General features: G+C 41.9%; 1 protein-coding gene and 1 long non-coding RNA gene across 2 annotated transcripts in view; one reads left to right on the plus strand and one right to left on the minus strand.

Moving 5' to 3' along the window:
• Positions 1-2,326: 2,326 nt before the first annotated feature.
• Positions 2,327-4,264, minus strand: LOC139609813 (uncharacterized). The gene is made up of 2 exons (XR_011685367.1): positions 4,125-4,264; positions 2,327-3,006 (listed from the first exon to the last, which is right to left on the minus strand). It is a non-coding gene; the product is annotated as an uncharacterized lncRNA (long non-coding RNA).
• Positions 4,265-4,943: 679 nt separating this feature from the next.
• The window catches only part of LOC139609811 (activin receptor type-2A), a 43,684-nt gene continuing 23,581 nt past the window's right edge, over positions 4,944-25,046 (plus strand). Inside the window, exons 1-3 of the mRNA XM_071464792.1 lie at positions 4,944-5,080; positions 22,856-23,063; positions 24,207-24,340. Of these exons, the coding sequence (XP_071320893.1) occupies positions 5,026-5,080; positions 22,856-23,063; positions 24,207-24,340 (397 nt within the window). The 5' untranslated portion in view covers positions 4,944-5,025. The remainder of the gene's footprint in view (positions 5,081-22,855; positions 23,064-24,206; positions 24,341-25,046) is intronic.

Below are 25,046 nucleotides of genomic sequence, written 5' to 3' on the forward strand. Positions count from 1 at the left end.
ATCACCCAACTCCAGTGTCAGACCTCACTAATGCTCTTGCAGCTGAATGGGAGCAAATCCCTGAAGCCAGGTTCCAAAATCTGGTAACAGGTCTGAAACTGGAACAGTGGAGGCTGTCAATGCCCATGGTGTTGTAGTGACATGTTAAATAAGCACCTCTGGGTTTCATTTTTTTGGTTGTCCATATAATTTTGGCCACATCATCTAATTACCCCGGCCAAGGAGGTCGTGTTTTCACTTGATCTGCACTGAATAAAGGATGGATTTTTCCCAGGTCATCTGGGACAGGTTTACTCAGTGTTCCCAGAATCAGAACCAACATGGGGCAGATCTGGATCATTTACTTTGAATTAGATTTTCTTCCTCTGAAGTCTGGTGTATGTTTTTCCCTGCTACAATGTGAAAATGGTAATAAGAAAGCAAATAAATGTGTAATAATATGACACACACAATTTTTCTGAATCATTGGAGCACATTTTTCCTTTCATGCTTACTTTGATTAAGTGACGTTTTCAAAGCGGGACTAACCTTTTTTGTTTTGCAATATTGGTACTGTTACTTCATTAAAAGGTCTGAAACTCCTTCCACCACTGTGTTAAAGATGATAGTTATCTGAACATCAAATCAACAATAAATCTGTGGACATATCAGCGCCTGAAAAGCTCCTTTTCAGACGCTGCAGGAGCAGAGGACAAGGCAGCATCAGCCTGATTTGAGGTTTGTATGGGAAACTCCATCCTTCCATTCATCATTCATGCTTGCATCTTAAAGTGCCCATTTGCCCTTAGTGTTGCACTGCAGCTCTCTTTGTCACATGCACACCCACACTCTAACAACACACACGTTGGCTATTAAAATTTCGACACGTTTGCTCGCAGCTTTAGATGTATTTACATCCTTTGTTGCTCTGCAATGCACTCTGCGAGCAACCTGCTTTTTGTTAAAAGCACTTTGTCGATAAATTTGACTTCCCTCGACACTCAATACTGAGTCCATTAAGCCGCAGAGCCATGGGGCTACTCTGTGTGCAAGGGCCACTGGTTCCAGTAAGGTATATCTGCTGAACTCTCATTAGCAAGCATCATACGTAATTCTGGCACGTGTAATGCCATTAGAGGGGATTTGGCATCTGATAGTTGAGTAATGGGATTAGCTGGGCAGTAAGTCTCCAGGACCAGAACTGTAGGTCTTCCCCACTCAAAGGAAGACAGATAGACACACAACCCATCCGGCCCTCTGCACATGAACATAATGCAAGTCATCCCTGTGTCATGGCTGAATGCTTACCAATGTATATGTTCCTTTTATTTTGGGGAAGCTGTGCACTATAGTGACTGGAGAGAAATGATCTGCACTTTTGCATCGCCGCAGACCTTCCTGTTCACGTTAAGTTTGGTTCTTCTTTTTAACCAGTGCTGCTGCTATTCTTTATAGTATTGGTCTTTCTTTTCCCTTTCTAAGCCCCACTTCTGTTCTCTAGGGATGCCAATGTCAGTCTGTTGGTCGATCCACCAACTTGGTCCAGTCTAAAATAGCTCAACAACTGTCACATGCATTGCTATGAAATGTTATACAGACCTTCATGGTTCCCAACCAATGTATTCTACTGACTTTGGTGATCCCGTGGCTTCTCCTCTAACACCTACAGCAGGTTGATGTTTGTGGATAGATTGCCATGAAATTTGGCACAGGCGTTCACGTCCTCCTCGGGGTGAAGCGTAATAAGTTTCACGATCCTCTGATTTTGTATCAGGTCGAACTTTCATTTTGTACAACACTAAACTAAGATGTGGAACATAGTGTGGCCATACCAGCTCAACAGTAGCATGTTGGCATTGTCCTAAAAAGCTGAGTCACAGCTCAAAGCGTTGCAGCCTGACAGAGTGCAGTGCAAGACATGCATTTCTCCTCTATGTTAGCAGACTTTTTTCTCTTCTTTTTGACATATCTTGTATATTTTTTGTGAAGTGCTAACTTCTTATTTTGGTGGGGTGTCTAACTTAATGATGACATGAGAATGCTTCATGGCGGCCCAACAACACCACCGTTGAATCAGTCGTCGTCTGCATTAGCAGTGAGTCCTGCAGACCAGAGTGGCACGTATGCTTTGCTAACAGGGTAAATATGTTTATCCTCCAACATACGATAGTCCTGGAATGAAGCTTGTGTTTAATTTAGGAAGGATGATTACATCAGTGTCATCCTCACTGAGGGTGTACATCTACATGCTGTGAACCAGATAGTGTCGCCACAGTAAGTTTGGAAAAATAAAAAACATCTTGTCCGTTCAGTTTTGTCATTGGCACACAATCAAACATCATGAACATCATCTTGAGTCTTTAATGCAACATCATTTTATAAACAGTGAATTGGAATTGGAAAAAAAATCCTTTCAGTATAACACCAAGGCTTCGATGCAGGTGCCGTTCTGTGGGACCGCCTTTGATTAGATATTAAGTTGTCAAAAACAGGAGACTTTTAGAGCTGATTCATAGACTAAAGTGACAGGTTATTAATGAAACTGTGCTTGAGTGATGACCTGGTGTTACCTAATGCATCTGCTCTGGTGAAACTGGGTATTTTTCAGTTGTTACATGTTTTGTGTCTGACTATTTTCTCTTAAAGATATACTAAAGATTCCTTGATGCTAAAATATTATCTTCACTTAAAGTGTTGATGATACTTTGAGTACGTTCATGGTACAAATCCTGCAGGTGAAGTGTAAGGTGAGCATGCAGCTAGTGTTAAAGCGAGAGTTCATGCAGGGTTCACCCTAAATTCCTATAAATTAATTAATCAATTGTGACGCAAGACAAAGGAATCTAACAATGATGTGTAATCTTATTATGCAGCGGCTTGTTGAACATAACTATGCTTCGAGTGTACTTGTATATAATCAGAAATCAGTCATTTGAGGCATGGTTCTGATATCGTTGAGTGAGTAATCTGTGAAATGATAAACATCCCACACATTTCCAGGACGAAGGAGGGCTGTGCTCGTGCTTTCTGGAGAGAGAGAGAGAGAGAGAGAGAGAGAGAGAGAGTTCATTTGTGATGAAAGTTCAAAATCGTTGCCAGGGGAATAACATGTACAGGAACTGAGCTCCTCACCTGCCCCGTGTTAGTGCTACATACAGGACTGTGCGTTTTACTCAAGATGAGCGCCAACAGTCCAATATAGAACAGGTGACTCAGCTTCCAGCTTGGCAGAGAAATCCCCTGAGACCTTTGACCTCCTAATCGTTTAGCAGCGCTTATGGTTGGAGATCTGCTCCAGGCTATTAGAGAGATTAGTGTCACACAGATTTGGGAATGGGCCAAGCCTATATCTGTACTTCATGGTATTCTCAGCATTTATTACTGAGCACTCAACCCATGTTGAAATCTGATATGTGGTCGTATAGTAGCACATATCAGCATGAAGCTATATGCTGACCTACATGGGGTGGTGGGTTATATGTGATAAACATATTGTTGACACAAAATAATAATAAACTATCACTAAAATTGGCGAAGGATGTGGTTTAGATCTCCTATATATTGTTTTTCTTCTGTATTTCTGTATTTTTAACAGAAAAGTGGACATGAGTAAAGTGAATGAAGTAAGAATGGAGTAATAAGTGCATAATAATACGCATATAGATGTTCAGAGTGTGGCCTACAATAGCCCTTCATCTGCAAATACATGTGATAATAGTACCTGGTATAAAACCTTTTGATATTTCCTATTTTGGCCGCCCGTCTTTTCTTGCAAGGGCACACGCTGGGGTACAAAACGAGCACCCCTCCCTAACAAAAACAATCCCTAGCCCGTAAAGCAGTGTCTGGTTTGCCAGAGTGAGCCAGATTAGTAAGGGAAGTTGAACAATTCTGCCTTCAAAATGAAAGTAAAGCAACAGTATCAACAAAACTTTGGGGGTAGAAAACTGGAAATACCAAACACAAAGTACAAAACATTTAAGGAATATGATTAAGGGTTTTTATTTGTTTGTTTTTTTTTTAAGTCTTTAACATTTCTGATGTTTGCTGACTTGTTTTTTTATGTTGTTTGCCAGCCGTCGTTCTACCGTGACATTTTATTTTGAAATGCTCAACCGGAAACTTCACACATCAGTTTGGCTGACCTGACGCGGGTCACGGTGACGCCATCTTGAAATTGTCCCGAGCAGAGAAGGCGAGGAGGAGACGGACTTGGGAAAACCAGCTCGTCCTGAACTCGACAGCTGCGTTAGCTACAGGGATTCACAGCAGCCTCGGCGGTTGTTGCTTTCAAATGATAGTTTTTCCACTTGTTCCTTCGGTTCGCGTCGACGGGGGGAGGCTGGTTGTCCCACTTCGGAGAGGGTGAGCGCCCCGGAGGGAGCCTCGTCGCCGGAGCTGTGGCCGGGCAGCCCCGCCGGACTGTCGGACGACACCAACACTTCTACACGGAATACAACAACAACAACAGCGATTTAAACCTGCAGCTTTCTCTGTAAGGGAGTGGAAATGCTCGCGTTTTGACATTTTATAGCTGTGCGACGGAGCTCACCGAGGAGAAGTTTGATTGGAGAGCGGAGTGCGCTTGATTTCCAGTCCGATGGATGTTAGCCCTGTCCGGCTGTGGCTCGGCTCTCTGCTCCGCTGCTCTGACAATAACAGGTTAAAAACCTCCAGGTGAACACGTCTGTTCATAACAATGCTGCAGACCTTGCAAGTACATGACAGCCCTGGCTTGAATGCCAACAAGTCCACCTCCATTGCTTGTCTGTGAACCTGGAAATCCCACCAACCATCCCCTCCTCTCCTTCATCCTTCTCCTCTTCCTCACTTCTTTTTTTGGACTAGTGAGGCTTGCATTACCTGGGATATTTCGGATTTAGACTCGATCTCGACATTTTAAAGATGTCCTTTCTGCAGAGACAGTGCTCCTTGGAGCAGCAGGACATTTAATTTGACTCAGTCGTTTTGAGATTTTTGGGGGTTTTGGGGTTTTTTTTTTTTTTTAATTCTCTTTCTAGTCAGAGGATCAGATTCGGATGGAAAATGGGAGACGCCACCAAACTGGCCTTCGCCGTTTTCCTCATCTCCTGCTCTTCAGGTGGGTGTGGAGGGGTTGTACATGTCTTATTGTCAGCTGTGGAGGATTCAGTGCAGCGCTTATTGTTACCTCTGCAGAATGCAATGCATAGCTTGTTGTTATTTGTGGAGAATGCAGTGCATTGCAATCCTGTGGGAAGGGGGGGGAAATCCCACTCTGCCATTCTGCCTCCTTATTGGTGTCCTTTCTTTGCATCCTCCATCCTGCATGTGTGGGGTGTGCATTCACGTTGCAGATGTCAGTAGTGAGCCCAAAATGGGGCCAGGGGACCTCAAGGGGCCCTTGAGGAGCTCCTGTCAGTACAAATTGTTTTTTTGTTTTTATTTCTTTATCTTAATATCGTTTAGAGAAGAGAAGGGATGGTATAGAGCTGTATCAGGATGGTTGCTTTATCTCCCCTCCCAACTTGCAGGATAATCAGTTATGTAATTATTAATTATCAAGTCAAATATATCATCAGATGGGGTTAATATGAAGTACAGTGGGTAAACACTAGCAGAGTGTAAATAATCAGTGGTTAATGCCGAAAAAACCATAGCTGGAAACACCACAGGGCTTTGTACTTATGAAAAATATCTGCCTCAAAAGTCCATTATAAAGCTTTTATTTACTGTCATGTCGTTATTACTGGAAATGTAGCTCGTTGGTAAAAGAGGACATAGGCTCAAAGGTTACGGAAAGTTTGAAAAGAGGATTAACTCTCTTTTCTGCACATTCAGTCATTATTATAACTTCGCTATGGTAAAATCTCACCACAGCAAAGCAATTGTCAGCCCTTGAGTTGGTGAACAACATCCATTATATGTTCTCTTTTCCCAAGGGTGGATGCATAATGAATGTCTGTGGGGCCAGTGAGGTGTAATAAGGAGAAAGGGGTCAACCCAGGAGTGCTATTCCTCCTGCAAAGCATATTGGTTATATGGCTGTGGGTGGACCTAAAGATCAGTTCCTCTGTGGGAAAAATGCTCTCACTGGTTAATAACATAGAAAAGCATTTTCATCCTGCTTTCTTCATGCCTGAGCATATTTGATGTTTTTACTAGACTGCATATTTGGAAAGAGACGCTGTCTAAACATCAGTATAAAAAGGAGGAAGGAGGGCATCAGTTTGAAGCTTGTAATGTTAGGATTACTGTTTGTTTTGGGTTTAATTATAGAGATTGTAATATTTTTTTTTATTTAGTTCATGGACTTGATGTTCCAGTGGATCCAGCCCATGAAAATTAGTGAACCTGTTCAACATCCATGACCAGGCAGTTCCTCAAATGGGTCAACAAAGTGTAAATGCCATTGGGAAACTGAGACAAGTGTCATGATACCTGAACTTGTTGTGATGTACTTCATCACATGACAGAGAGGTGACAAGTAGTAAACCAGTGCTTTTTTACCTCCATCACGCCCTAAATACCGACAGGTCCAGGCTGCCAACAACAACAACAACCTTTCACACACACACACATTAATACACAGACAACAATAGTTTCACTTTGTTTGCCACTTTACCTCTTGGTTTGGCTGTGTTGTGATGACAGGATGCAGAGCATTGTGCAACCACAGATGACGATGTATTCATTTGTAAAACAGAACAAGAATCGGACCTGGAGGCAGAATTTTTCCTGTTTCTCCTTAAAAAATTAAAAATGTTATTGCCTGTTCTTTGCCTGCTGTTAGGTTTGTAAGTAAATGGCAGCAAATGATCTGGCTTGTAAAATATCTAGTGCACCTTTTTATAAAAGCGATTAAGATTTAAGAAATGGAAAGGGTAAAATAAAATCTCAAGCCACAGTGGAATTGTCCTTCAGCAGTGAGCTCTGGGGTGTCTTTGAGCGTTCTAGTAGAAATTAAAAGGCTTCTCAAATAGGGTAATAGTTGGGGTTGGTTAGAGTGTAAAGCCAGGTGCTGTCGGTATTGCACAGTGCAGCAGATGATTATTCCACTTGCTCATTACTGTCTGAAGTGGGGAAATGAATGGTTCCTACTTGAGGAGGAGTAATAATCCTCTATGAAATCCAAGTTGAATTGGCACAGCTCAAGGTAACACCAAGAAACCTCTGATAAGGGCAGGGCACTTAGCCCAGAGTGGTTTTATTTGATGAGGCCTACTGCACCATGCCAAAAAAACGTAAGTTAACGCTGAGATTTTTATTCAAAGACTTCAACTTGCAGAAGGACCTGTCAGTGGAAAAAATACAATTGCTGGCAAATAACAACTTATGTGACTTTTTATTATGTTCAAGTTAAATTATAGCGTTAGATATGTGTTTTTCGCCAGACAGGGAGTAATGAAACGATACAGCTCCTTAACAGTAATGAGTAATGTGTATATTCAGTTTACAGTGGCATGAAACTCGGAAATGCAGCAAAAATATGAAGAGCTTAAATGACTGGTTGACTGATGCAAAACAATTGTGGTTAATTAATTGCTGTTTCCAGGAAAACAAGCAATTAGAAGATATAACGATGGGCTTTTCAAACTTGTGATTGTTATTTTTCACTGTTTTCTGACATTTTAGAGACCAAACAGTTGGGTCATTTACAAAGTATTTGTCAGATTAATCAGTTATAAAATAATTGTTGGTTGCAACCCTAAATGATTGTATGGTTTAAGAAATTATGCCCAGCAATTATTCAGTATTTTTTGCAGTTATTAGCATTATTATCATTATTATTAGTGCACTATATGCAGTTAACAAATCCCATTAACAGGATTTTGGGATATTTATGAATATTCAGCCCGTTATTTTGGGAGAGGAGGTGTTTGTGTTCACAAAAAAGAGGAAAAAATGTGAAATTTGCACTGGTTTAATGTTCGGTCAAGCTTGTCTGCAGAAGCGTTGATGTGTCAGGATAGTAAATGGACTTCTTGTGTACTGTTTGCTGCTTTGGGTTGAGTTTGAAAACACCCCTGTGCTGAACTGGAAAGTGACATTTTACTTCCAAGGACCTGATAATGTGACGCTGCAGCGGGCGCATGTTTGCCCCAGGTCATCTGTTTGAAAGGTGACCTCTGCCTTAGATCCCATGTGAGCTTCAGCTGCAAATTGGTAAATATTTACTGTGCTGCCCTACAGCACGTTCACATCCTGTCAGATTTATTGTGAATATGAGCCGAAGCCTGAGAGAAACCTTGATTAAAAGTTAGACACGTGGCAAATATTTTTTTTTATTGGCCCTGATGTAAACTGTTAACTGTCAGAAACTGTGAAAGTGTGTTGACACTTGTATTAGATAATAATCCAGATGATCAATTATGTCGGTGCTAACACAGTTATGTATATTAATAGCACGCAGTATCTGGTGTATTTTTACATGGTCCATAACTGCAGTATTTTCCCATCATATGACCATTTGACCTCATGACCGCCTCATTTTCTCTAATGAGTTAATGAGTGTGAATGGGTAGCAAAGTTGAAGCAACAAGACTCTGCTGTGTTTCTCTTCCTCTGACATGATGTGAATGCAAGTCAGGTAATCAGCCACCAGCTTTCCAGGTCATATGCTGTCGTAAAAGTCACGTCTGGCAGGTAGTTTGAGGAAAATGGCTGTTTGGATTTCTGCATGTTTCCACAGCTCAGGCCAATAGATAGATAAGTCGAGTCTCGTGCTCTGCCTTCGCATTTGGCCTCCTGTTTTGTACACTGCAGCAGTTTCACACAGACATTGATCCTCTTGCATGCCAGTGTAAGGTTACATCAATATGGCGAGGATGAAGCGGCTCCGGGTTTTTAAAAAAAAATCCTCAGCAGCACAACAGTTCTGATGATTCAGTTTCAGCTCTGCTACACATCAAACTCAACTTGAAACGGTATCTGGACTAAGTTGATCATCAGTCTGGGACATCTGTGTTCTGTCTCATTGAACTGGGGAAAACTAACATTTACCAGTTTGGTTAATTCATCTGCCACCAGATTAAGCCTCTCTGTCATCAACTGCTCCCCAGTACATGCTGGTCAAGCGCTTTTTAGCAAGACGCTAAATCTCTCATAGCTCCAAGGTGGGTGTTTTGTCGTCGACCGTGACCTCTGACCTTCCTGTAGAGGATTTATAGAGATAAGAGACTTTTCCCTCTAGCGTGCAATTAATTATCAGATTATGAAACTCTGCTTTGGAAGGTCCCTCACCTCAAAACGTTAAACATCCTATTGATGTTAAAATGTGAACAAGTGCAAGATATTAATAGACAGTACTTTTAAAATTTGGGTAGGAACCATAAACCTGTTTCTTTTAGTCAATTAATCATTTGAGTACGATTCTGTACAACTTAGTTTGTCAGACAAGGTGAAAATTTTGCCTTCAGCACACCTTCCCAGACGCAGTTAATCATTAGTAGACATGAAGTTTTAATGTTAAAACTAAAAAACCCAGACACACTATGAACAGAAACAAATATAAAATACAGTTATTAAAATCTGAAACTAAACAAACTAAAGGCAGACTGAGCAGAATATTTATTTATTCTGTAAATTTAGTGCATTTGTCAAAGAGAATAACATAAGTATTTTTTATCAACTGGTGAAATATTAACCAGTCAGTTTAAAGAAATGAAAAAAAAAAGTGTTGACTTTCCATATATTTGCTCTCGTGGCTGGTTAAACATACACGCATGTATAGTTTATTGCAATAATTGCTATTTAAATCAACTCCAAAGTGTAAAATCTGTTGGAAATGTATGCATGGTTGGTAATTTGCATCTATATTTAAACACATTAGCTGTGACTAAACCACTCTTACTTACCATCCTGTACCCTTCTGCTGCAGTGTTCTGGGTGATTCCTAGAGCAGTCAGAGGGCGCCTACCAGCTCTGTCCCATTTTTTCCCCCCTATCTATTTCTAATATGTTCTCTTGCATTATGCATTAGGCTCCAAAAGCACAGGTGTATTTGTTAAGGCCAGATGTAGCCTTGATGTCCCATCGGGCCCAACTAGCCAGACTGCTTCCTTCCAGGGCCGTGTATCATTCTGTGCCTCAACATTATAAAAACAAAGCGCCGCACCAGTTCGTTGTCATGGAGGTAGGCTGGTGACCAAAGACAGCACGGTGCGGGGTCCAGCTGGGGATATTTTGACCTTCCACCAGTCAGAGCACTGGTTAAATTTAGACCATGGCCAGGTGTTTTATGCTCTGCACACACTGCAAGCAACATGAATAGTTTTTGTGTGCAATTTGGTGACGAATCAAAGCGAAGAATCAGCAGTGGTGGCATTTGTTGTTCATGCACACAGTTTTGGTATTGACTTTGAGGAAATTGCAGTTAAAGTAGTGTTTTTAAGGTGGAAGCCAATGTTTATCTCCAAAAAAGCCCTTCAATGGGTCAAAGCTTTCTCTTGCAAAAGGAAATTGTGGTGAACTGAATGTCCATTATTTTGCATGAGACAGGCGTTCATCAAACTAAACGGCAATAGACAGGAAAAACAGGAGAGCAGGTGACCTTCAGAAAGTTCATTTACTCAGCTCAGGTTGTTTACATGTTGCCTAAGTTTCTCTGGTTACTGAATTACATTGAAAATGAATCAATTTCTAGTGTTTATCATGTGGAAGGCATGGCACGTAAGCTTTTAAAAATCAGACAGTGATGTTTTTAGCAGGGTTGGAAGGCCTGAGGCTTCTTAAAACACACTCACCACATAAATGACTGTCTAAACTTTCACTACAATTACGAATCATCAAAACACCATTATTGTTATTGAGGGGATTTTCTTCAGTGGCAGCGATTTGTTTCAACCTGCTCCCAGGATCATTGGGCTGAGTATTGCCACACAGGACAGTACACTGAAAAAGCACCACAGAGGTTAAGTAATTAGAGGAAATCATTTGAAGGCCAGTTTAGTGCACTTTTTTCTGAGGCTGACACCATCTGATGCAGTAAATCTTAGGTGCTGCAAGCGAGTCAAAGCAAATGCAAAGGATTATTTGCAAATGCTGTAAGGCTCTGGGTCTTTTTATAACAGCAGCGTAGAAGCAGTGAAGGGACTAAAATAACATACATATTTAATACAGCTTTCCCCTCCTCAGAGGAAGCAGAGGTGTAGGCTTGGAAGGAACCTGAGGAAGACGTTTGAGCGGCACTATCCTAGGCTAAAATGAGGCTTCTGATTATTCTGCTTGATACTGTAATTGTTGTTATAAATCACGTGATAATCAGACTGAGAGCATAATTTTTTTTTAATCTTTTCACATCTTAATAGACATATTCATCATGGATTCAGGGAGGATAAATGAAATGAAATGATAGTTAAAGAATATGGCTGACCTTGTGCCTTAATGAAATAAGACATTCAGTTCTTGTAATCAGTCACTTTATGTGATCTGTGGCTTTACTTGATTAATTCTGTAGTTGTAGCAGACAGGTAGGTCATCGGGGCCAACAAGAAGCCACCCGGTAACCAGAGGGTCACATGTTCCACATCACTACATGTATTCGTCCTGTCAGCGCGTCCTTGAGCAGAACCTTACTTGCTCAGCTTATTGTAAATCGTGCTGGATAAGAGCATCAGCTAAAAGCCTAAAATGTAAATGCAGGCCATGCCTACCTCTGAAATGGGAAGTCGATGAATTGCCTCTGTAACCATTACTGACTGAATGAAAACAAATGATGGGGAAGACGATAAGTCTGGGCTTAAAAGACTCATCACCTTCAGTGTTGATGTGTATTTTTTGAGCAGATGAACTTGAGATATCAGATTGTCAGAGTGTAGTAACTTTTTGGCTCAAACTATTCACATAAACAGGACTATTTAATCTTAGTCTATGCTGCTTGATGTGTTGGTACCCCAGAGAACAGTCCAGAATGGGCCTTTACTGTAATTAATGCATCCTGCAGATGTTGCTTTATGTGCTGGGGAGAGTTTCAGTCTAGACAGGCTGGCTGCTCAGACGGAGAGGCCCTGCTTTGATCCTTGATTAAAAACTGCGAGCTGTACATTCATCATGCTCTTGTTTCAGGCTCTCTCAAGGGTCCTCGCCTGCTTTACGCTCCCTCCTTCTTCCTCCTCCTCCTCTTCTTCTTCGCCAAGATTCCTCCCTGTCATGAAGGTCACTGTGACCTCTTATCACCAAAACCACTAAAGGGTAACAGTGTCTCGGGGACCCTGCAGGCCGGGTGGATGCTGTTTGCTCGTGATATTGTTGGCTCGTCATCGTGACGTTATTGTTGCTGTCATTTTGCGTTGCTATCTATAAACCACAAATGTCATTGAGCAGCAATGATGTGAACAGCATGAACATCAACAGGTCTTTGGCCCGACATTTATTGTCCTGCAATCAACACAAACAATACTCTTACAGAAACTGAAAGAAGAATAAGTTATCAGAATGCAACCAGAATAATAAAAGTGCCTTTTTACCTCAGCTGTGAGGCTTTTTAGCTCTTGTTGCTGACTTGTCTTTTGACACTTGTGGCTCACTTGTAGCACCAACCCGCCAGTGATGTGGAAAGGGGAACTGTTCAACCTTTAATCTCTCAGTGGTTGACATGTTTTTCTTCCCAGGCAGCATTAACGGCAAAGATAGTTTTGAAATCTCAGCTGTGCCTGGAAGTCACTGAGTCATCATCATAGGTATTGATAAACAAAACTATAAACCCTGCAGAAACATTATGGTTATTCTCTGCATCAGGGGAGTCAAATTCTTAGCTTGCTCCACCTGTAATATAATCTCAATTAAAAATACACAAGTGTTGGTGATTTATTTTGGCTGTGATGCCTTGTGACCAGTGTGTGTCATTAGTTTACACTAAATATAAAGATGAGACAGGAGTCAGCGAGGTCGTCGGGTGGCTGGATAGATGAAAGAGGGTGGATTTATTGACTCCCAAAGTTTATTGGTTTGTCTTGTATAAATGTGAAGCGGCCGGGTGCAAACAGTGAACATAATTGAACGGCAGACAGCATATCTTGGGCCATGTGAGATGACTGGGAATGGGGCGGTGCATCAGATACACAGCAGCAGCAGCAGCCTGAGAAGTAGTGGGACCTAACCTTGAGTGTATTTCTGTACACTTCTAGTTCTCTGAGATTTTCTCTCCTATTTAGGTTTATAGTGTAAGGAAAGCTGCGGAAGGTGAACACAATATCACATTTTGATTACCTTGACAGGGATGGTGTTTGCGATATGAATTGCAATACGCCATTTCAGTGTCTGCATTACCTTGCAATGGGTGCTTGAAGCACATTCATAGCTTTACAGCAGTGGATTATGGAAAATCTCTCCCACTGAACGGGACTGGACTCTCAAAGGACCAATCTCCTCATATATATAATGGCTTGTCTGCCAGTCTCCCTCTCTGTGTTTCCCTCCCTCTTTCTCCCTCCGTTCTTCACTCATTGATTGCTTGTTTTATAAAAATGAATTGAACTGCCCATGCTGCAGGCTTTGTGATATTGCTATATCACTGCAAATTCAATACACAGTTCAGCTTTAAGCCCAAGTGGCACTTAACACACCCTTCAAATAAATCCAAACAATTCAAGCACAGAGGGGATTGGGGAGGATGGGGGCGAGTTAGAGGGGGTTTTCCAGATCCTTCTACAGCACCCTGTGAAAGATAGCGAGGCGTTTTAAATTGCTCGTCCTGTAAAGAATGTACGGTATGCAATGGCCGCCTTGAGCCCATTACACACAAGGGACACAGGGCTACGCTGGTATGTGCTCCCTGTGCAAACCGTACAGTCTGCGGTGATTCACGGTGAGAGACCCAGGCGCTCCCCTGACCTGTCCGGCAACGGGCCCCATCAGCGCTAATTGAGGCGGAGACCAATGGGCGTTTGTCGCTCGGGCATACCAGCGAGGATTAAGGGGATTGGATTCAGTTGCTGAGTGCGGTGGTTTTTAATGCCCCCCCCTCACCATGTCCCCTCCTCCTGGCCATGGAAAGAGTACAGTCTTTGTGACCAGTTCACCCGTGCCAACCCGACCACTCCTGCCATGTCACGGCACCATCCGATTGAGCATTAACGCAGCACTCCAGCGAGACCCAGGTTGCTCTGTAAAATGACCATCTACTTCAAAATAGTGTCTCTGTGTGCAGCCTAGACTGCTCCCTCTCTATTCATTCAGCTGCAGACATTACCACAGCAGCTGGAGAAAATATGGAATTAATATAATAATAAAACATTGCCATATTTTCCTTTTTTAAAAAGACATTTCATTGAAGAGCAAACTTGTTGTCTCTGAGCTCATCTCTGCTCTTATCTCTTTCCCAGCATCTTTTCTATTATCATTTTTATGATTATTACCATCAGATGCTCGAAGATGATGAAGTTCTCTCGCCTCACAGAAATTCTGATTAAGCACCAAGGCTGACTGCTTAATAAACTCTGTGCAGTGGGACTTGGGAATCCATTTCCTGGCTCTAAAATAGTGCAGAGTATACACTCAGGTGATAACCTCGCCTTGGGCCAGTGGTCTCCCATGCTGCCTCAGGTGCCTAATGCCTGTGATAGTCAAACAGCTATAAATGGTGTAAAAAAATCTTTATCCAAACCGGCCAGGAGCTGCCCTAAAGGCAAGTGGTGGGTTGCATTTCTAACCAGCAGTGCCCACGTTTTCGAGTCAGGGAGAAAGGATTGATGATGGTGGTATAAAAAGAGTTACAGCTACATTTAGTTCATTAAAATGATTTGTAGTTTGTTTTTTGTTTTTTTTTTTAAATGTGATCTCCCATGGCTCAGCAGATCAACATCCACTCACACAGGATTTTCAAACATCATTTCTGTTAGCCTGCAGGAAAATAACTCAAAGACACATGTAGCTTTTATGTTTTTGTAACCAGAGAAATGCCACTTACCTGTTTAATAAACCACCTTCAGAGGAGAACAACACAGGCCTGAAATTTCAGCCTGATTTGTTTAGGGCTGTAGCTCAATCCAAGCCTGACAGCTTACAAAATGTGTTGACTGAACCCAACCTGACCTTGAAGCCACATCAAATCTTTCTCCCTCCTTCCCTACTTGTCTCTCCGATACACACTCAGAGTCTCTTCTTCGACTGCTCTGCTGCACAACACGAGAAAACCAGTGCAGGTTTTATTAAATGCTGTGTGTAGGATGGAAGACTTAATGACGTTACTGCTGCTTTTTTCAATGGGTGCAGCAAGGTGTTAACGCTACTAGGATTAGAAGTTTTCTGCTAAATGTATGTGGTTATTCACACATGCAAAAGCTGTATTTAGTTGTGTCTTGAGTCAGTTATGTGGGGGAGGAGTGTCAAATTGCATCAGCAGCAACAACAAGCATTGCTGACAAGCCAAGAGGCCAGCTCTGCAGACAACATTTTGACCCCTGGCTTCAGCCTAACTTCTTTATTCAACACTATTCAAAAACCATCACTCACATTTGTTTTTAGCTCTGGTTGCACATATTCCCACACAAACCAGCGCCCCAAACACCCATACATCACCTCAAATCTATTTCACGTCTGCCCGGACGCAGATGATAAGTTGATCCTTAGAACAAATTCCATCATAACGAACAATCCCCACTCCTGGCAGGCACACAAAAAAGCCTTGATGAATGAGTTGTTTACCTTCTTCGGTGCACGCAGTGCCGAGTGCAGGCTTGGCCCGCCAAAATGCCACTTCATTATGAGGCTACAGAGCTGAGTGTAGCACAGCTTGCCCCTGTGACCAGCCACAGAGAGGAAATTTGATATTAGTTCCTGTGTTCCTCGGCAGTTGTCAGGCAAAACCTGCCTGATGGACAGTTTTTGAGTCTGAAATGTCACATTTAAATGCAGTTATTGACTGATAAACACACCTGTGCTGTTTTTCTTTCTTTTTTAGCATTTCTTTAATTTTTTTTTCTGCGTCTTCCGCACTGCTCAACGCAAAGATCATCTGACATTGAAACCGGAAACGTGAAGGCATGAAGGATAAAGCTGATTGCAAAGCTTTCTTGAACACGATGAAGGTTGAATCACTGTGGTGTTAATACAACTGGTGATGGAGAGGAGCCAAGTATACATTTATTTATATAAAGAAAGCCTGTTTGGCAGATGTTGTTGTTTCTCTGCTTACAGTTAGTGTTGCTGTTAAAACTCAGAGGAACAAAACTACACTGCCTTCCTGCCACATAGGCTCAAGGACTCCTAAATTAATCAGACACTTTATCTGTTTCAGCAGCCAGCTTTAGTTTTGGAGTGGAGAGAACAAAACCCCTGGGCGTTGGCTGGCTACCTGCCAGAGTGGCTTAGTCGAAATTTCTCCAACATTTGGCAGGTGGTTGGTGGTCATTTCCCACCCAGCATGCACCTCACCGCCCTGGCTGCAGATCAGACCAGAACCATCTCTGTTGCGTGGCTCCTACCTTGTAGCCCTCTCACTTGGCTAATAAAGAGACATGTGCCAATACACAGGATCTGTTGTAGTTCTCCCTTGTGATTTTTGTTTCCTATTTGGAGCTCTGCCTTGTCTTTTAGATAGAAGCGGTGGTTGAGAGAGTGCATGTCATCTGACTTAGACAGTGAATTTGTGCTATTACTCAGCTCTAACTACTGTCGCATAAAAGAAAATGCATCAAGCAGAAATTGCCTGTGGTCGTATTTCACCAATGTAGACATTTGCTCAGTGTTGCCCTTATTTACATTTTGCAGCAGCAGCCTCCACTGTAATATTATTGCCATCGCTGCAATGTCTTGAAGTCGCAATTACACTCTGCAGAGGGCTTTTGATTTGAAATGATGGAGATGTGTGACACCTGGGAGAGGTGAGAGAGAAAGAAAAGAAAAAGAAACAGCACATTGGTGCGTGTCAAAGTTTCCCTCCCTCCACCCCGGGGCCCATCCCGACACTGCTCAAAAACAATCCTGGGGGAAACACTGTTGTTAGGACAGGGAAATAATGGAAAGGACAAATAATACAGTATCTCACTGAAGAGCCATCTGCACGCAGAAAAGATTTGGCTTTCCAAAACCCAAACTTTGCATCTTGAGATTTTCAAACATGCTTTAAAATGGAGAGTTCTTACAGAGCCATACAAGATTAAAATGTTCCTTGAGATGTTTCAAACCTGTGTCTTATGCCATATTAAATAATTCTGCAACATATGGTACACGGCCTGTTCAGACATTACAACTGCGTCAAAAAATACACAGCCTCTTCATTGATATATATATATAAATACTCATACGGCAAAAAAGTTAGCATTTCTGGTAAAATACTTTGCAGTGTAAACTGCCTGATTCTACTGTTTAACTTCCAACTGTTGAAATGGGGGATAAAAATGGTTGTAGCTGTATTAACGTACCATATTTATTCAAATCTTTAAAAAATATTATATGAAATATTTATAAAATCTTGTCTAGTTGTGTACGACATATTACTCAAAGCAGACTTCCTGGATTGACTTCGTCTTTTGGTCGTTCTTGAATCCAGTGCTGTTTTCAGACTGAACACTCGCCAATACTTTTTCAGGTTTGCTGCTGAAAGTTTGGCCTACTTCAAACTTTTGAAGTGTTTATTCAAAAACAAAATATGAAAGAAAACTTAAAAAAAATGTTTGAATGATTTCTTAAAGCTGGCATTGCTGCAAGTTTGAGCAATTATTGTAGCTTCTATCATTATTGTGATTCAGTTATTGGTGGCCTTGCTGTGAATTTTATCCAAGTAATTGAACATTTAAGCTTTGAGAAATCAGTTCTGTGGATATGGCAGTCGGTTGGCTGTTTGTCAACCTTCAGGTCTGTCACGGTGCACCTCGCTATCAAAGGGCATACATCGACGTCCATGTCTTCCTCCTCGCGGTGTCAGTGCCTTCACTGTACCGCTCAGATCCAGGTGCTCTGAATTGCCTCTACCTAATGTGACCTCTTGGCTGCAAGACAAGATTGAATTTTCAGAGCAGATAATCAGTATCCTCCTCCAGTTGCAGTGTCTCTGCCAAGTTCACCATCTTTTCCATCTTCATATTGCACTCGCTTAAGTGAATGACATCCACTGTTTGCAGTCTAATTGTTCTTTAAGAAATCCTGTCTAATAGCCTGGTCTGATCATTCTGTGGTCACAGGAATATATTCCACCCTTACATTTTACTTCTTGTAAGTTCGTTGCTATAGGAATCAGGAGCTTAATCACTGTGGCTAAGAGCATCGACTAAAAGCCCAAAATGCAAAATTTAAAATGTCAGAGTGAATTTCCAGAGCCACCAGGCAGCTAGCGAGGGGTGAGAAGCAGTTTTTCAAAAAGCCCCAGTGGATTGAGAAGTGGGTCGGGAGTTTAGACGTTTTGCAGGGGTGGGGGGTTGGGGGCATTGCTTAAATATCCGCAGCTAAAGTAGGTCGCGGTTAACCTTGATAAATCTCTCGTATGACTCGAAGAAAGAAAGGAGCTTCTATGAAATGCTATGTGGTCGTTTCTTTTCAGGAGAGGATAGGAAACTGTGTCGGGGGAAAACATGCATTCTGCGAGGTGTGAGCAAATATTCATCGTGATACAGCCCGTTTCTTTTATGGGAGATGATCAATTAACCATCACAAATGCTCTTTGGTTTATTGTTGTGGGTTTCTCAGAAGTGGCCTCACAGTGATGCAGGTCTGCACCGACTCAATTTGAAGTTTAAATAGATGTTTTTCTTACCCCCTTATGAGTTTGCCTTCCAGCGTGGTCTCCACAAGCAGCCATTATCAATTAACATGTTGATTAAGACTAAATACCATACCCTGTCTTTTAGCCTCTTTATTTACTCTCTTTTCTTTATCGCTTTACTTTTCCTCTTTTGTTTCCTGTGCTTTCATTCTTTCACTTTGACACTGTGACATTCTCCTTTAGTGTGTAATGAATTAAACACGTTACTAGAGTCATTACATAGAAAACGACCGTGCATATACAGCATGTGGCTGTAGTCATCCAGTGCTTTTTGTCTCTCAATCTTTTTCTCCAACTAACCTTATTACGACAAACAAAATGAGCCTGTGCCCCTCATGTTTGACATTTCTATGCATGAAATATCTTTTGGAGACAAAGAGGCTTCTCCCTTTATTGCCTGGATATGTGCTTGTGGGTGGAAGCCCTATTGTATGTCCTTGCACAATCGCTTGTGTAGGCTCTGCACTCTGTGACATTATCCGCTTTAGTGAACTCTGAGCTGCGACTTAGTCAGAAGATTGATTTCTCTGCTTTATATCCTTCATATCCGCCATACTGCCAGGCAGCTCTTGCCCACCTTTGGCCCACGACTCTATAGGCAGCCGGCCTGTACTGTCACCTCATTTCAGGGAAGTGATTGATTTGAGTGCTTAACGGCTGTATTTACAACAGAGCTGTGTATTTGCAGTTCACATGGCTTGCAGCTCTTTCTAACACAGTGTAATGCTGGAACGGAGGCGTTATCAATGGAGCTGATGAGGTGTTGCTGCTCGGTTTGGCTGGAGAACAAAGACGTCAGACTTTATATCCTGCTTTTATCATATTTAGAAATACATCAGTTCACTGTCAATTTGCATGAGGTGAAGTTCATCTTAGTGCAGATACTTTATATCTAAGCCTTTGATTTAGAGGGAAGATCTCAGTTTAAAACAACTAGTTGATTGAATTCTGTGCTCAGGGGACGGAGGGTATCATAAATGTGACAGCAGAAGCCAACTCATCTCAAAGCTAGAGCAACAATTGCCAGACAAAAAATGAATCTGCAACTATTTGAATAATAAAAAAATCATTGGAATAAATCTACGGTATTTGCTGCACCCGTTTCTGTCTGCTGCACACTCATTATTATCAGTTGCTTGTAAAATGGAAATCCATATGCATGCACCTCTATACACCGTCTGTGGGGATCGGCGCGAGCACGGCTGATGCAGTTACACCAGAAATGGCTAATGAACTAACCTTCCATTTTACCTTTGTGTACCTCTCCATCATTAGCGCCTTCATCTCCCATGAGGGCTATCGCAGGGAGCGATGCATTCATCCCCATCAAGGAAGAATAGAAAGTATAGAAACCAGGCGCCATACAGCTGACTCTGAACAGCTAAAGGGCATGATGGAGTGGATAAACACGCCAAACCCAGCCAGGGATTTCGCACCTTATTTTTCAACAAATTAATAGTAGCCCATACATCATTGTACAGCAATATAACACAGAAGCAGGTTATTTGAGGACAGAGTCTTTCACAGGAAACATCAAATATGTTTTCTTATCTTTTGTTGCCTGAAGGTGATTTGTCTACCCACCTTTTTATTATCCATCGTTCATCACCGGTCACTAAAAAGTCTTTATTTTCTCAACCTCCAGATGTAGTTGGAACTCTACTGAAGGCAGACAACACCTTCAAGGCATGAGGGGTTATCATGAGGTTAATTCCAAGTACTTGGGGTCTATACCGTATGTATTGTTTGTATTGTTTGTGTTATTTTCTTGCAGTATTTCATGCAGATATTTCATGGTTCTGTCAGGGAGAGCTGTCTGTTCAGCAGCTCCTCTTCACTCCTACTCTCAGCAGATTTGAGCGTCTTGTTCAAGGTAATCTTGGCGGTAGTTTCTGCTGACAGACGAAGTCAGCGAGTTGAACTCTGTGCACTCACACATCAATTTGGTGCAGTCAGTGAGGACAGATGTTTTTTTTTTTTTTTTAATAAAAATGCACAATTACAAACAAATCTGGAAGGTGATGTGTTTGCATTAAAACATTTTACAAGGAGTCTCTAGGAGGGAGTTAGCTCAAGACCTCATGAACCACATGTCAAATGATGTAATCTTCCTTGTGCCATTATTTATGCTTATGTACTCATTTGGGCAAACCTTCATTTTTGTATGGTACAGCTGTGTAGGTATGTTTACTCATGTTTTTCCTTTGCTTCCATGTCTACTTGCCAGTTTTTTGGGTTTTTTTTGGTGCTCATGTGTGTTTCTATGTGAATGCACCTGCTTTGTTGTTTAAACCAATTATTTCTGCATTTTCAACATACTGCAGCTCTCCTGGGTGCCACTCATCAGCCATCAGCACAGACTATTTTTTCTCTCCTCTCCCTTTACTTCAGCCATTTGCTCTCAATCACACAGGCAACAGTTCACAGTTGCACCTGTTGCTATGAAATAGTTTGGGGCTTCATGGGAAATGGATTTGACGAGAGAAAATGCCGTCAGCACTGCTAAGAGGCACGGTGACCTCGCCTTCCAGCGAAGTAGCCACTCTCCTCTCACTCCCATCTGCAGCTGTTAATGTCGTTGAAAAGAGACCTGCAGCGCTTTCGGGGTCCAGGCTGGCATTAACTGGATTGACTTAAGCTGCCATTTTATTGAAAAATACATGATCTTCCTGAAGTTAACCTCCATTATGCAAGCTAAGCCCTAATTTCTGGAAGCTCCTGTGACTGGAGACACAGTCAGGGCAGACAGGATGCCTCTCCTCTGCAGTGTTATTTCACTGGCAGAGAATAGTGTGTAATGATCACATAAATTGGAGCATTTTTCTTTTTGCTGCACTTTTATGGTAAATTATGGAGCACTTTTCAGACATTAAAAGCAACAGTAAATAAAAGCTGGTAAGCTGCGTGTAAATACTAGCCCGGTGGACACATGCAAAAAAAAAAAAAAAATACAGGGAATTTGAAGTGAATAAAACAGGAGTACAGGAATAAATAGAATAAAAAAAGAGAGGGTTATCTCACATGATGAATTTCTATCATTCAATATAAATGCACACTATAGACAGAAATTGTGTGCATTTACATTGAGGCATTGAGCACAGTGTGTGATTTAACTAACTTTTTTCACTTATGTCAACAACCTGAGGAAGTTTCTAACCATTTGACCGAGACATGCACTGCTCTCCTTTTCCAGAGCATGATGAGCTGTCTGTTACACAAATGAGTCAAGTCACATTTTCACTACAGAGAGTAGTAAGCTGGAAGCAGAAAATGTGTTTGTGAAAAGGAAAAAAATACATTTCTCATGGCGTTGAGATCTAGGTAATGCATATGGATGAGTGAGAGTCAACAGTAACTATCTTGGAACAGCAAAGTTGTACTTATTGCACCTTTAGAGCAAAAGAAATGATGCGTAGGAAGCAATCCTGGTTTCCTGTGTGTCTGAACCATTTGTTTTGCAGCACCGGGAAGCAGGCAAACAGAAGCCCACTCTCTTCAGTCTTGTCAGCAGTCTAAACTGGACTAAGTGTCTGACAGGTGATGAGAAGCGGCAGCAGCAATGCTAAACTGACAAGCTGTCATGCAGTCATTTCCCTGGATATCGGTTTGCGAAAACCTGCTGCGTGCGTTCATCTGCAGGAAACCAGAGTCTCCTTTATTTTGGCGGGGGTTTTGCAGAGCATGGGACGAGAAAGGTTTCTCTTCTTTGCTTGTTTGTTCCTCTGTAACCTTCTTTTTGTCACTAGTCTGGCTGGTTTTTATTGTTCATCTTGAAAAAGCTTTCATTTTTCATTGGTGTATTGACTTTAAAGCACCAGGGAACTCTGATTTAAAAACACAGAAGTGGAATTTATGATTACTAAATGTTTTACAGCTGCACTGTATCTCATACTCTGAGGATGTAAAGAAACGTCCGTTTGAAACAGAATTAAAATTATCTTCTTTGTCAGTGACAGAGCAGCAAAATAACTTTTTCATCTCCCAGTCACAGCAGCTTGTAAATCCCCAAACTGCCCCGAACAAAGCTGCTTTCACAAGTTTTTGAGGGTTCACCTGGCAAAATGTTTAACAGCAAAATTGTTATATTTAACTTTTATCTCCCCCAGGAAAAGTCATAAATGCATGGATGCTCCCTTAATGATGGCAGTCACCCTCAAATTCAAAGAAACGTAAAAACGTCCCCTTTGTCCTCTCCAGGTGCCATTCTAGGACGCTCGGAGACTCAGGAGTGCGTGTACTACAACTCCAGCTGGGAGAAGGAGCGCACCAACCGCAGCGGCATCGAACCCTGCTATGGCGAGAAAGACAAGCGGCGGCACTGCTTCGCCACGTGGAAAAATGTCTCTGGCACTGTGGAAGTAGTCAAGCAAGGCTGCTGGCTGGACGACGTCAACTGCTACGACAGGTAAACGCAGGCACACGGCAAATAATACCTGAAAAAACTATCATCAGAAAACCAAAAAAAGAAATATTAAACTAAATGATTAAGCATATGAAAGACTACATATGTATTCATCCATTCCTTGCAAAAATGAAGAGTTTTATTTATCAATCAGTTAAATTTTAATCATGGTGCATGTCCTTCCCAAAAACCTGAACATTGATTTTGGACACAAAGCAGAAGAGCACAGGTCTCTCACACAAGACCATGCCTGCACATCATGAGGAAGACTCATCTGTAAATAGATTTAAAATCACCTTGAGCAAAGTCTTTGTCCCTCTGTGAGCTTCTCCCTCTGAACGACTTGCACAAGGCCACATTTTTAATTAGCACAGACAGATGAAATTTAAATTGCTGCATGAATCTCCACCCAAATGTCCAAAGCCAGGACAGTAAGCAGGTATTAATAGATGTTATTATTATAGTTTCTTCCTTGTTGGAACGTTAAGCTGGCATCAGATGCTGGTTTGAGCCAGTTCTGCCAGTGTTTTCCTTTGATTCCTGAGCAATGAAGTTGCTGTAGATTCTGCAGCCCGCACAGTTTGGGTACCTCTCCTCAGCCGGCGCCGCCTGGCCTCCCTGGAGAGTCCAGAGCAAGTCGAGGGCGGCTGCCACTTCCTTTGGCTTTTATCTGATGACTGTGTGAGTGTGAAAGAGAGAGTGAGTGTGTGTGTGTGCGATTGTTAGCATACATGTGTGTTTGTTTGCATGTCTGTATATTGGCGTGTGTAGGAGTTATTTTATAAATGTTTTTCTTTCATGTCCTCTGCGGCAGCGAGGGAATGGAGAGGAAGGAGAGGAGTGTATGTTTGTGTGTATTTGTGTGTATGGTCTAGAAGTGTGTGTTTGTGTGTCTTCCTGCTTTTAGAAAACATGTCTTTTGCAGCGAGTACATGGAGAAATACGTGAGCTTCATTTTTGCACAAATGTGTTTTTTGTCTGCCTGCACATGCAGATGATGTGTGTGTTTGCATGTGTGCACTTACTCACACTTTAAAGAATGAATTGCTTTCATGTCCTTTGCAGGAGGCATAGAGGAAATACAGAATTGGTGTGTGCATTTGTGTGTGATATTTTTTTCAATTTCCACCTCCATATCTTCTGCAGTAACGAGTGTGTGGAGAAGAAGGAGAGTCCCGACGTTTTCTTCTGCTGCTGTGAAGGCAACATGTGCAACGAGAGGTTCCTATACACCCCTGACGCGCCCCCGCAGAGCGACCTGCGCCAATCAACTGCCTACAGTATGTACAGTCCATCCTGATAATGTCTTTACCTCAGGTTTCTGTTGCAGCCACACCTTGATTTTCTTATTGTGCCTCCACGCCAGCGACAGCCAGCAAGGACCGTCCCATTCTTGTGAACACGATATCTCAGTAACGCCTTGAGGGAAATTCTTCAAACTTGGCACAAACATTCACCTGGACTCAAAGATGAACTGATTAGAATCTAGTGGTCATAGGTCAATGTAACCTCACAAAACAGGTTTTTCACCATAACTCACAAATTCATTCACTAATTATGACTCAATTTAAGTTAAATGTCAAAAGGATAAAATGAAGTGATGACATTTTATATCCAAATGGTCAAAGGTCTGCTTCACTGTGACATCATAATGTTCTGCAAAAGCACCTCTGGCTGTCACTCAAAGCTGTAACTCAGGAACAGGAGATTGTGACCATATTTCCTGCAACTATCTGGTTAGTGGAGGCATATGACTGTGAGGTGGTAATTCTAGTATGATATGTGTATTTAGATTTGTACCGCTGGTGGTACAAGCAGTCATGGTACTTGTAAATACGTTTAGTCAAATACTTCTAAAGGTAGTTATATTTAACTTTATTTCCTACCTTGGGCAGAACCTCCAGGCTTTTACTTTGAAGACCTGCAATAGTCCTGTGCAAAGTGTGTGATGTAAGGTACTTTTGCTCTGGTCCTCTGCCAGCTACT

This window comes from Trachinotus anak, unplaced genomic scaffold (genome assembly GCF_046630095.1).
Source record: "Trachinotus anak isolate AG129_WGS33_773 ecotype Australia unplaced genomic scaffold, CSIRO_AGI_Tana_v1 ptg000026l, whole genome shotgun sequence".
NCBI lineage: Eukaryota > Metazoa > Chordata > Actinopteri > Carangiformes > Carangidae > Trachinotus > Trachinotus anak.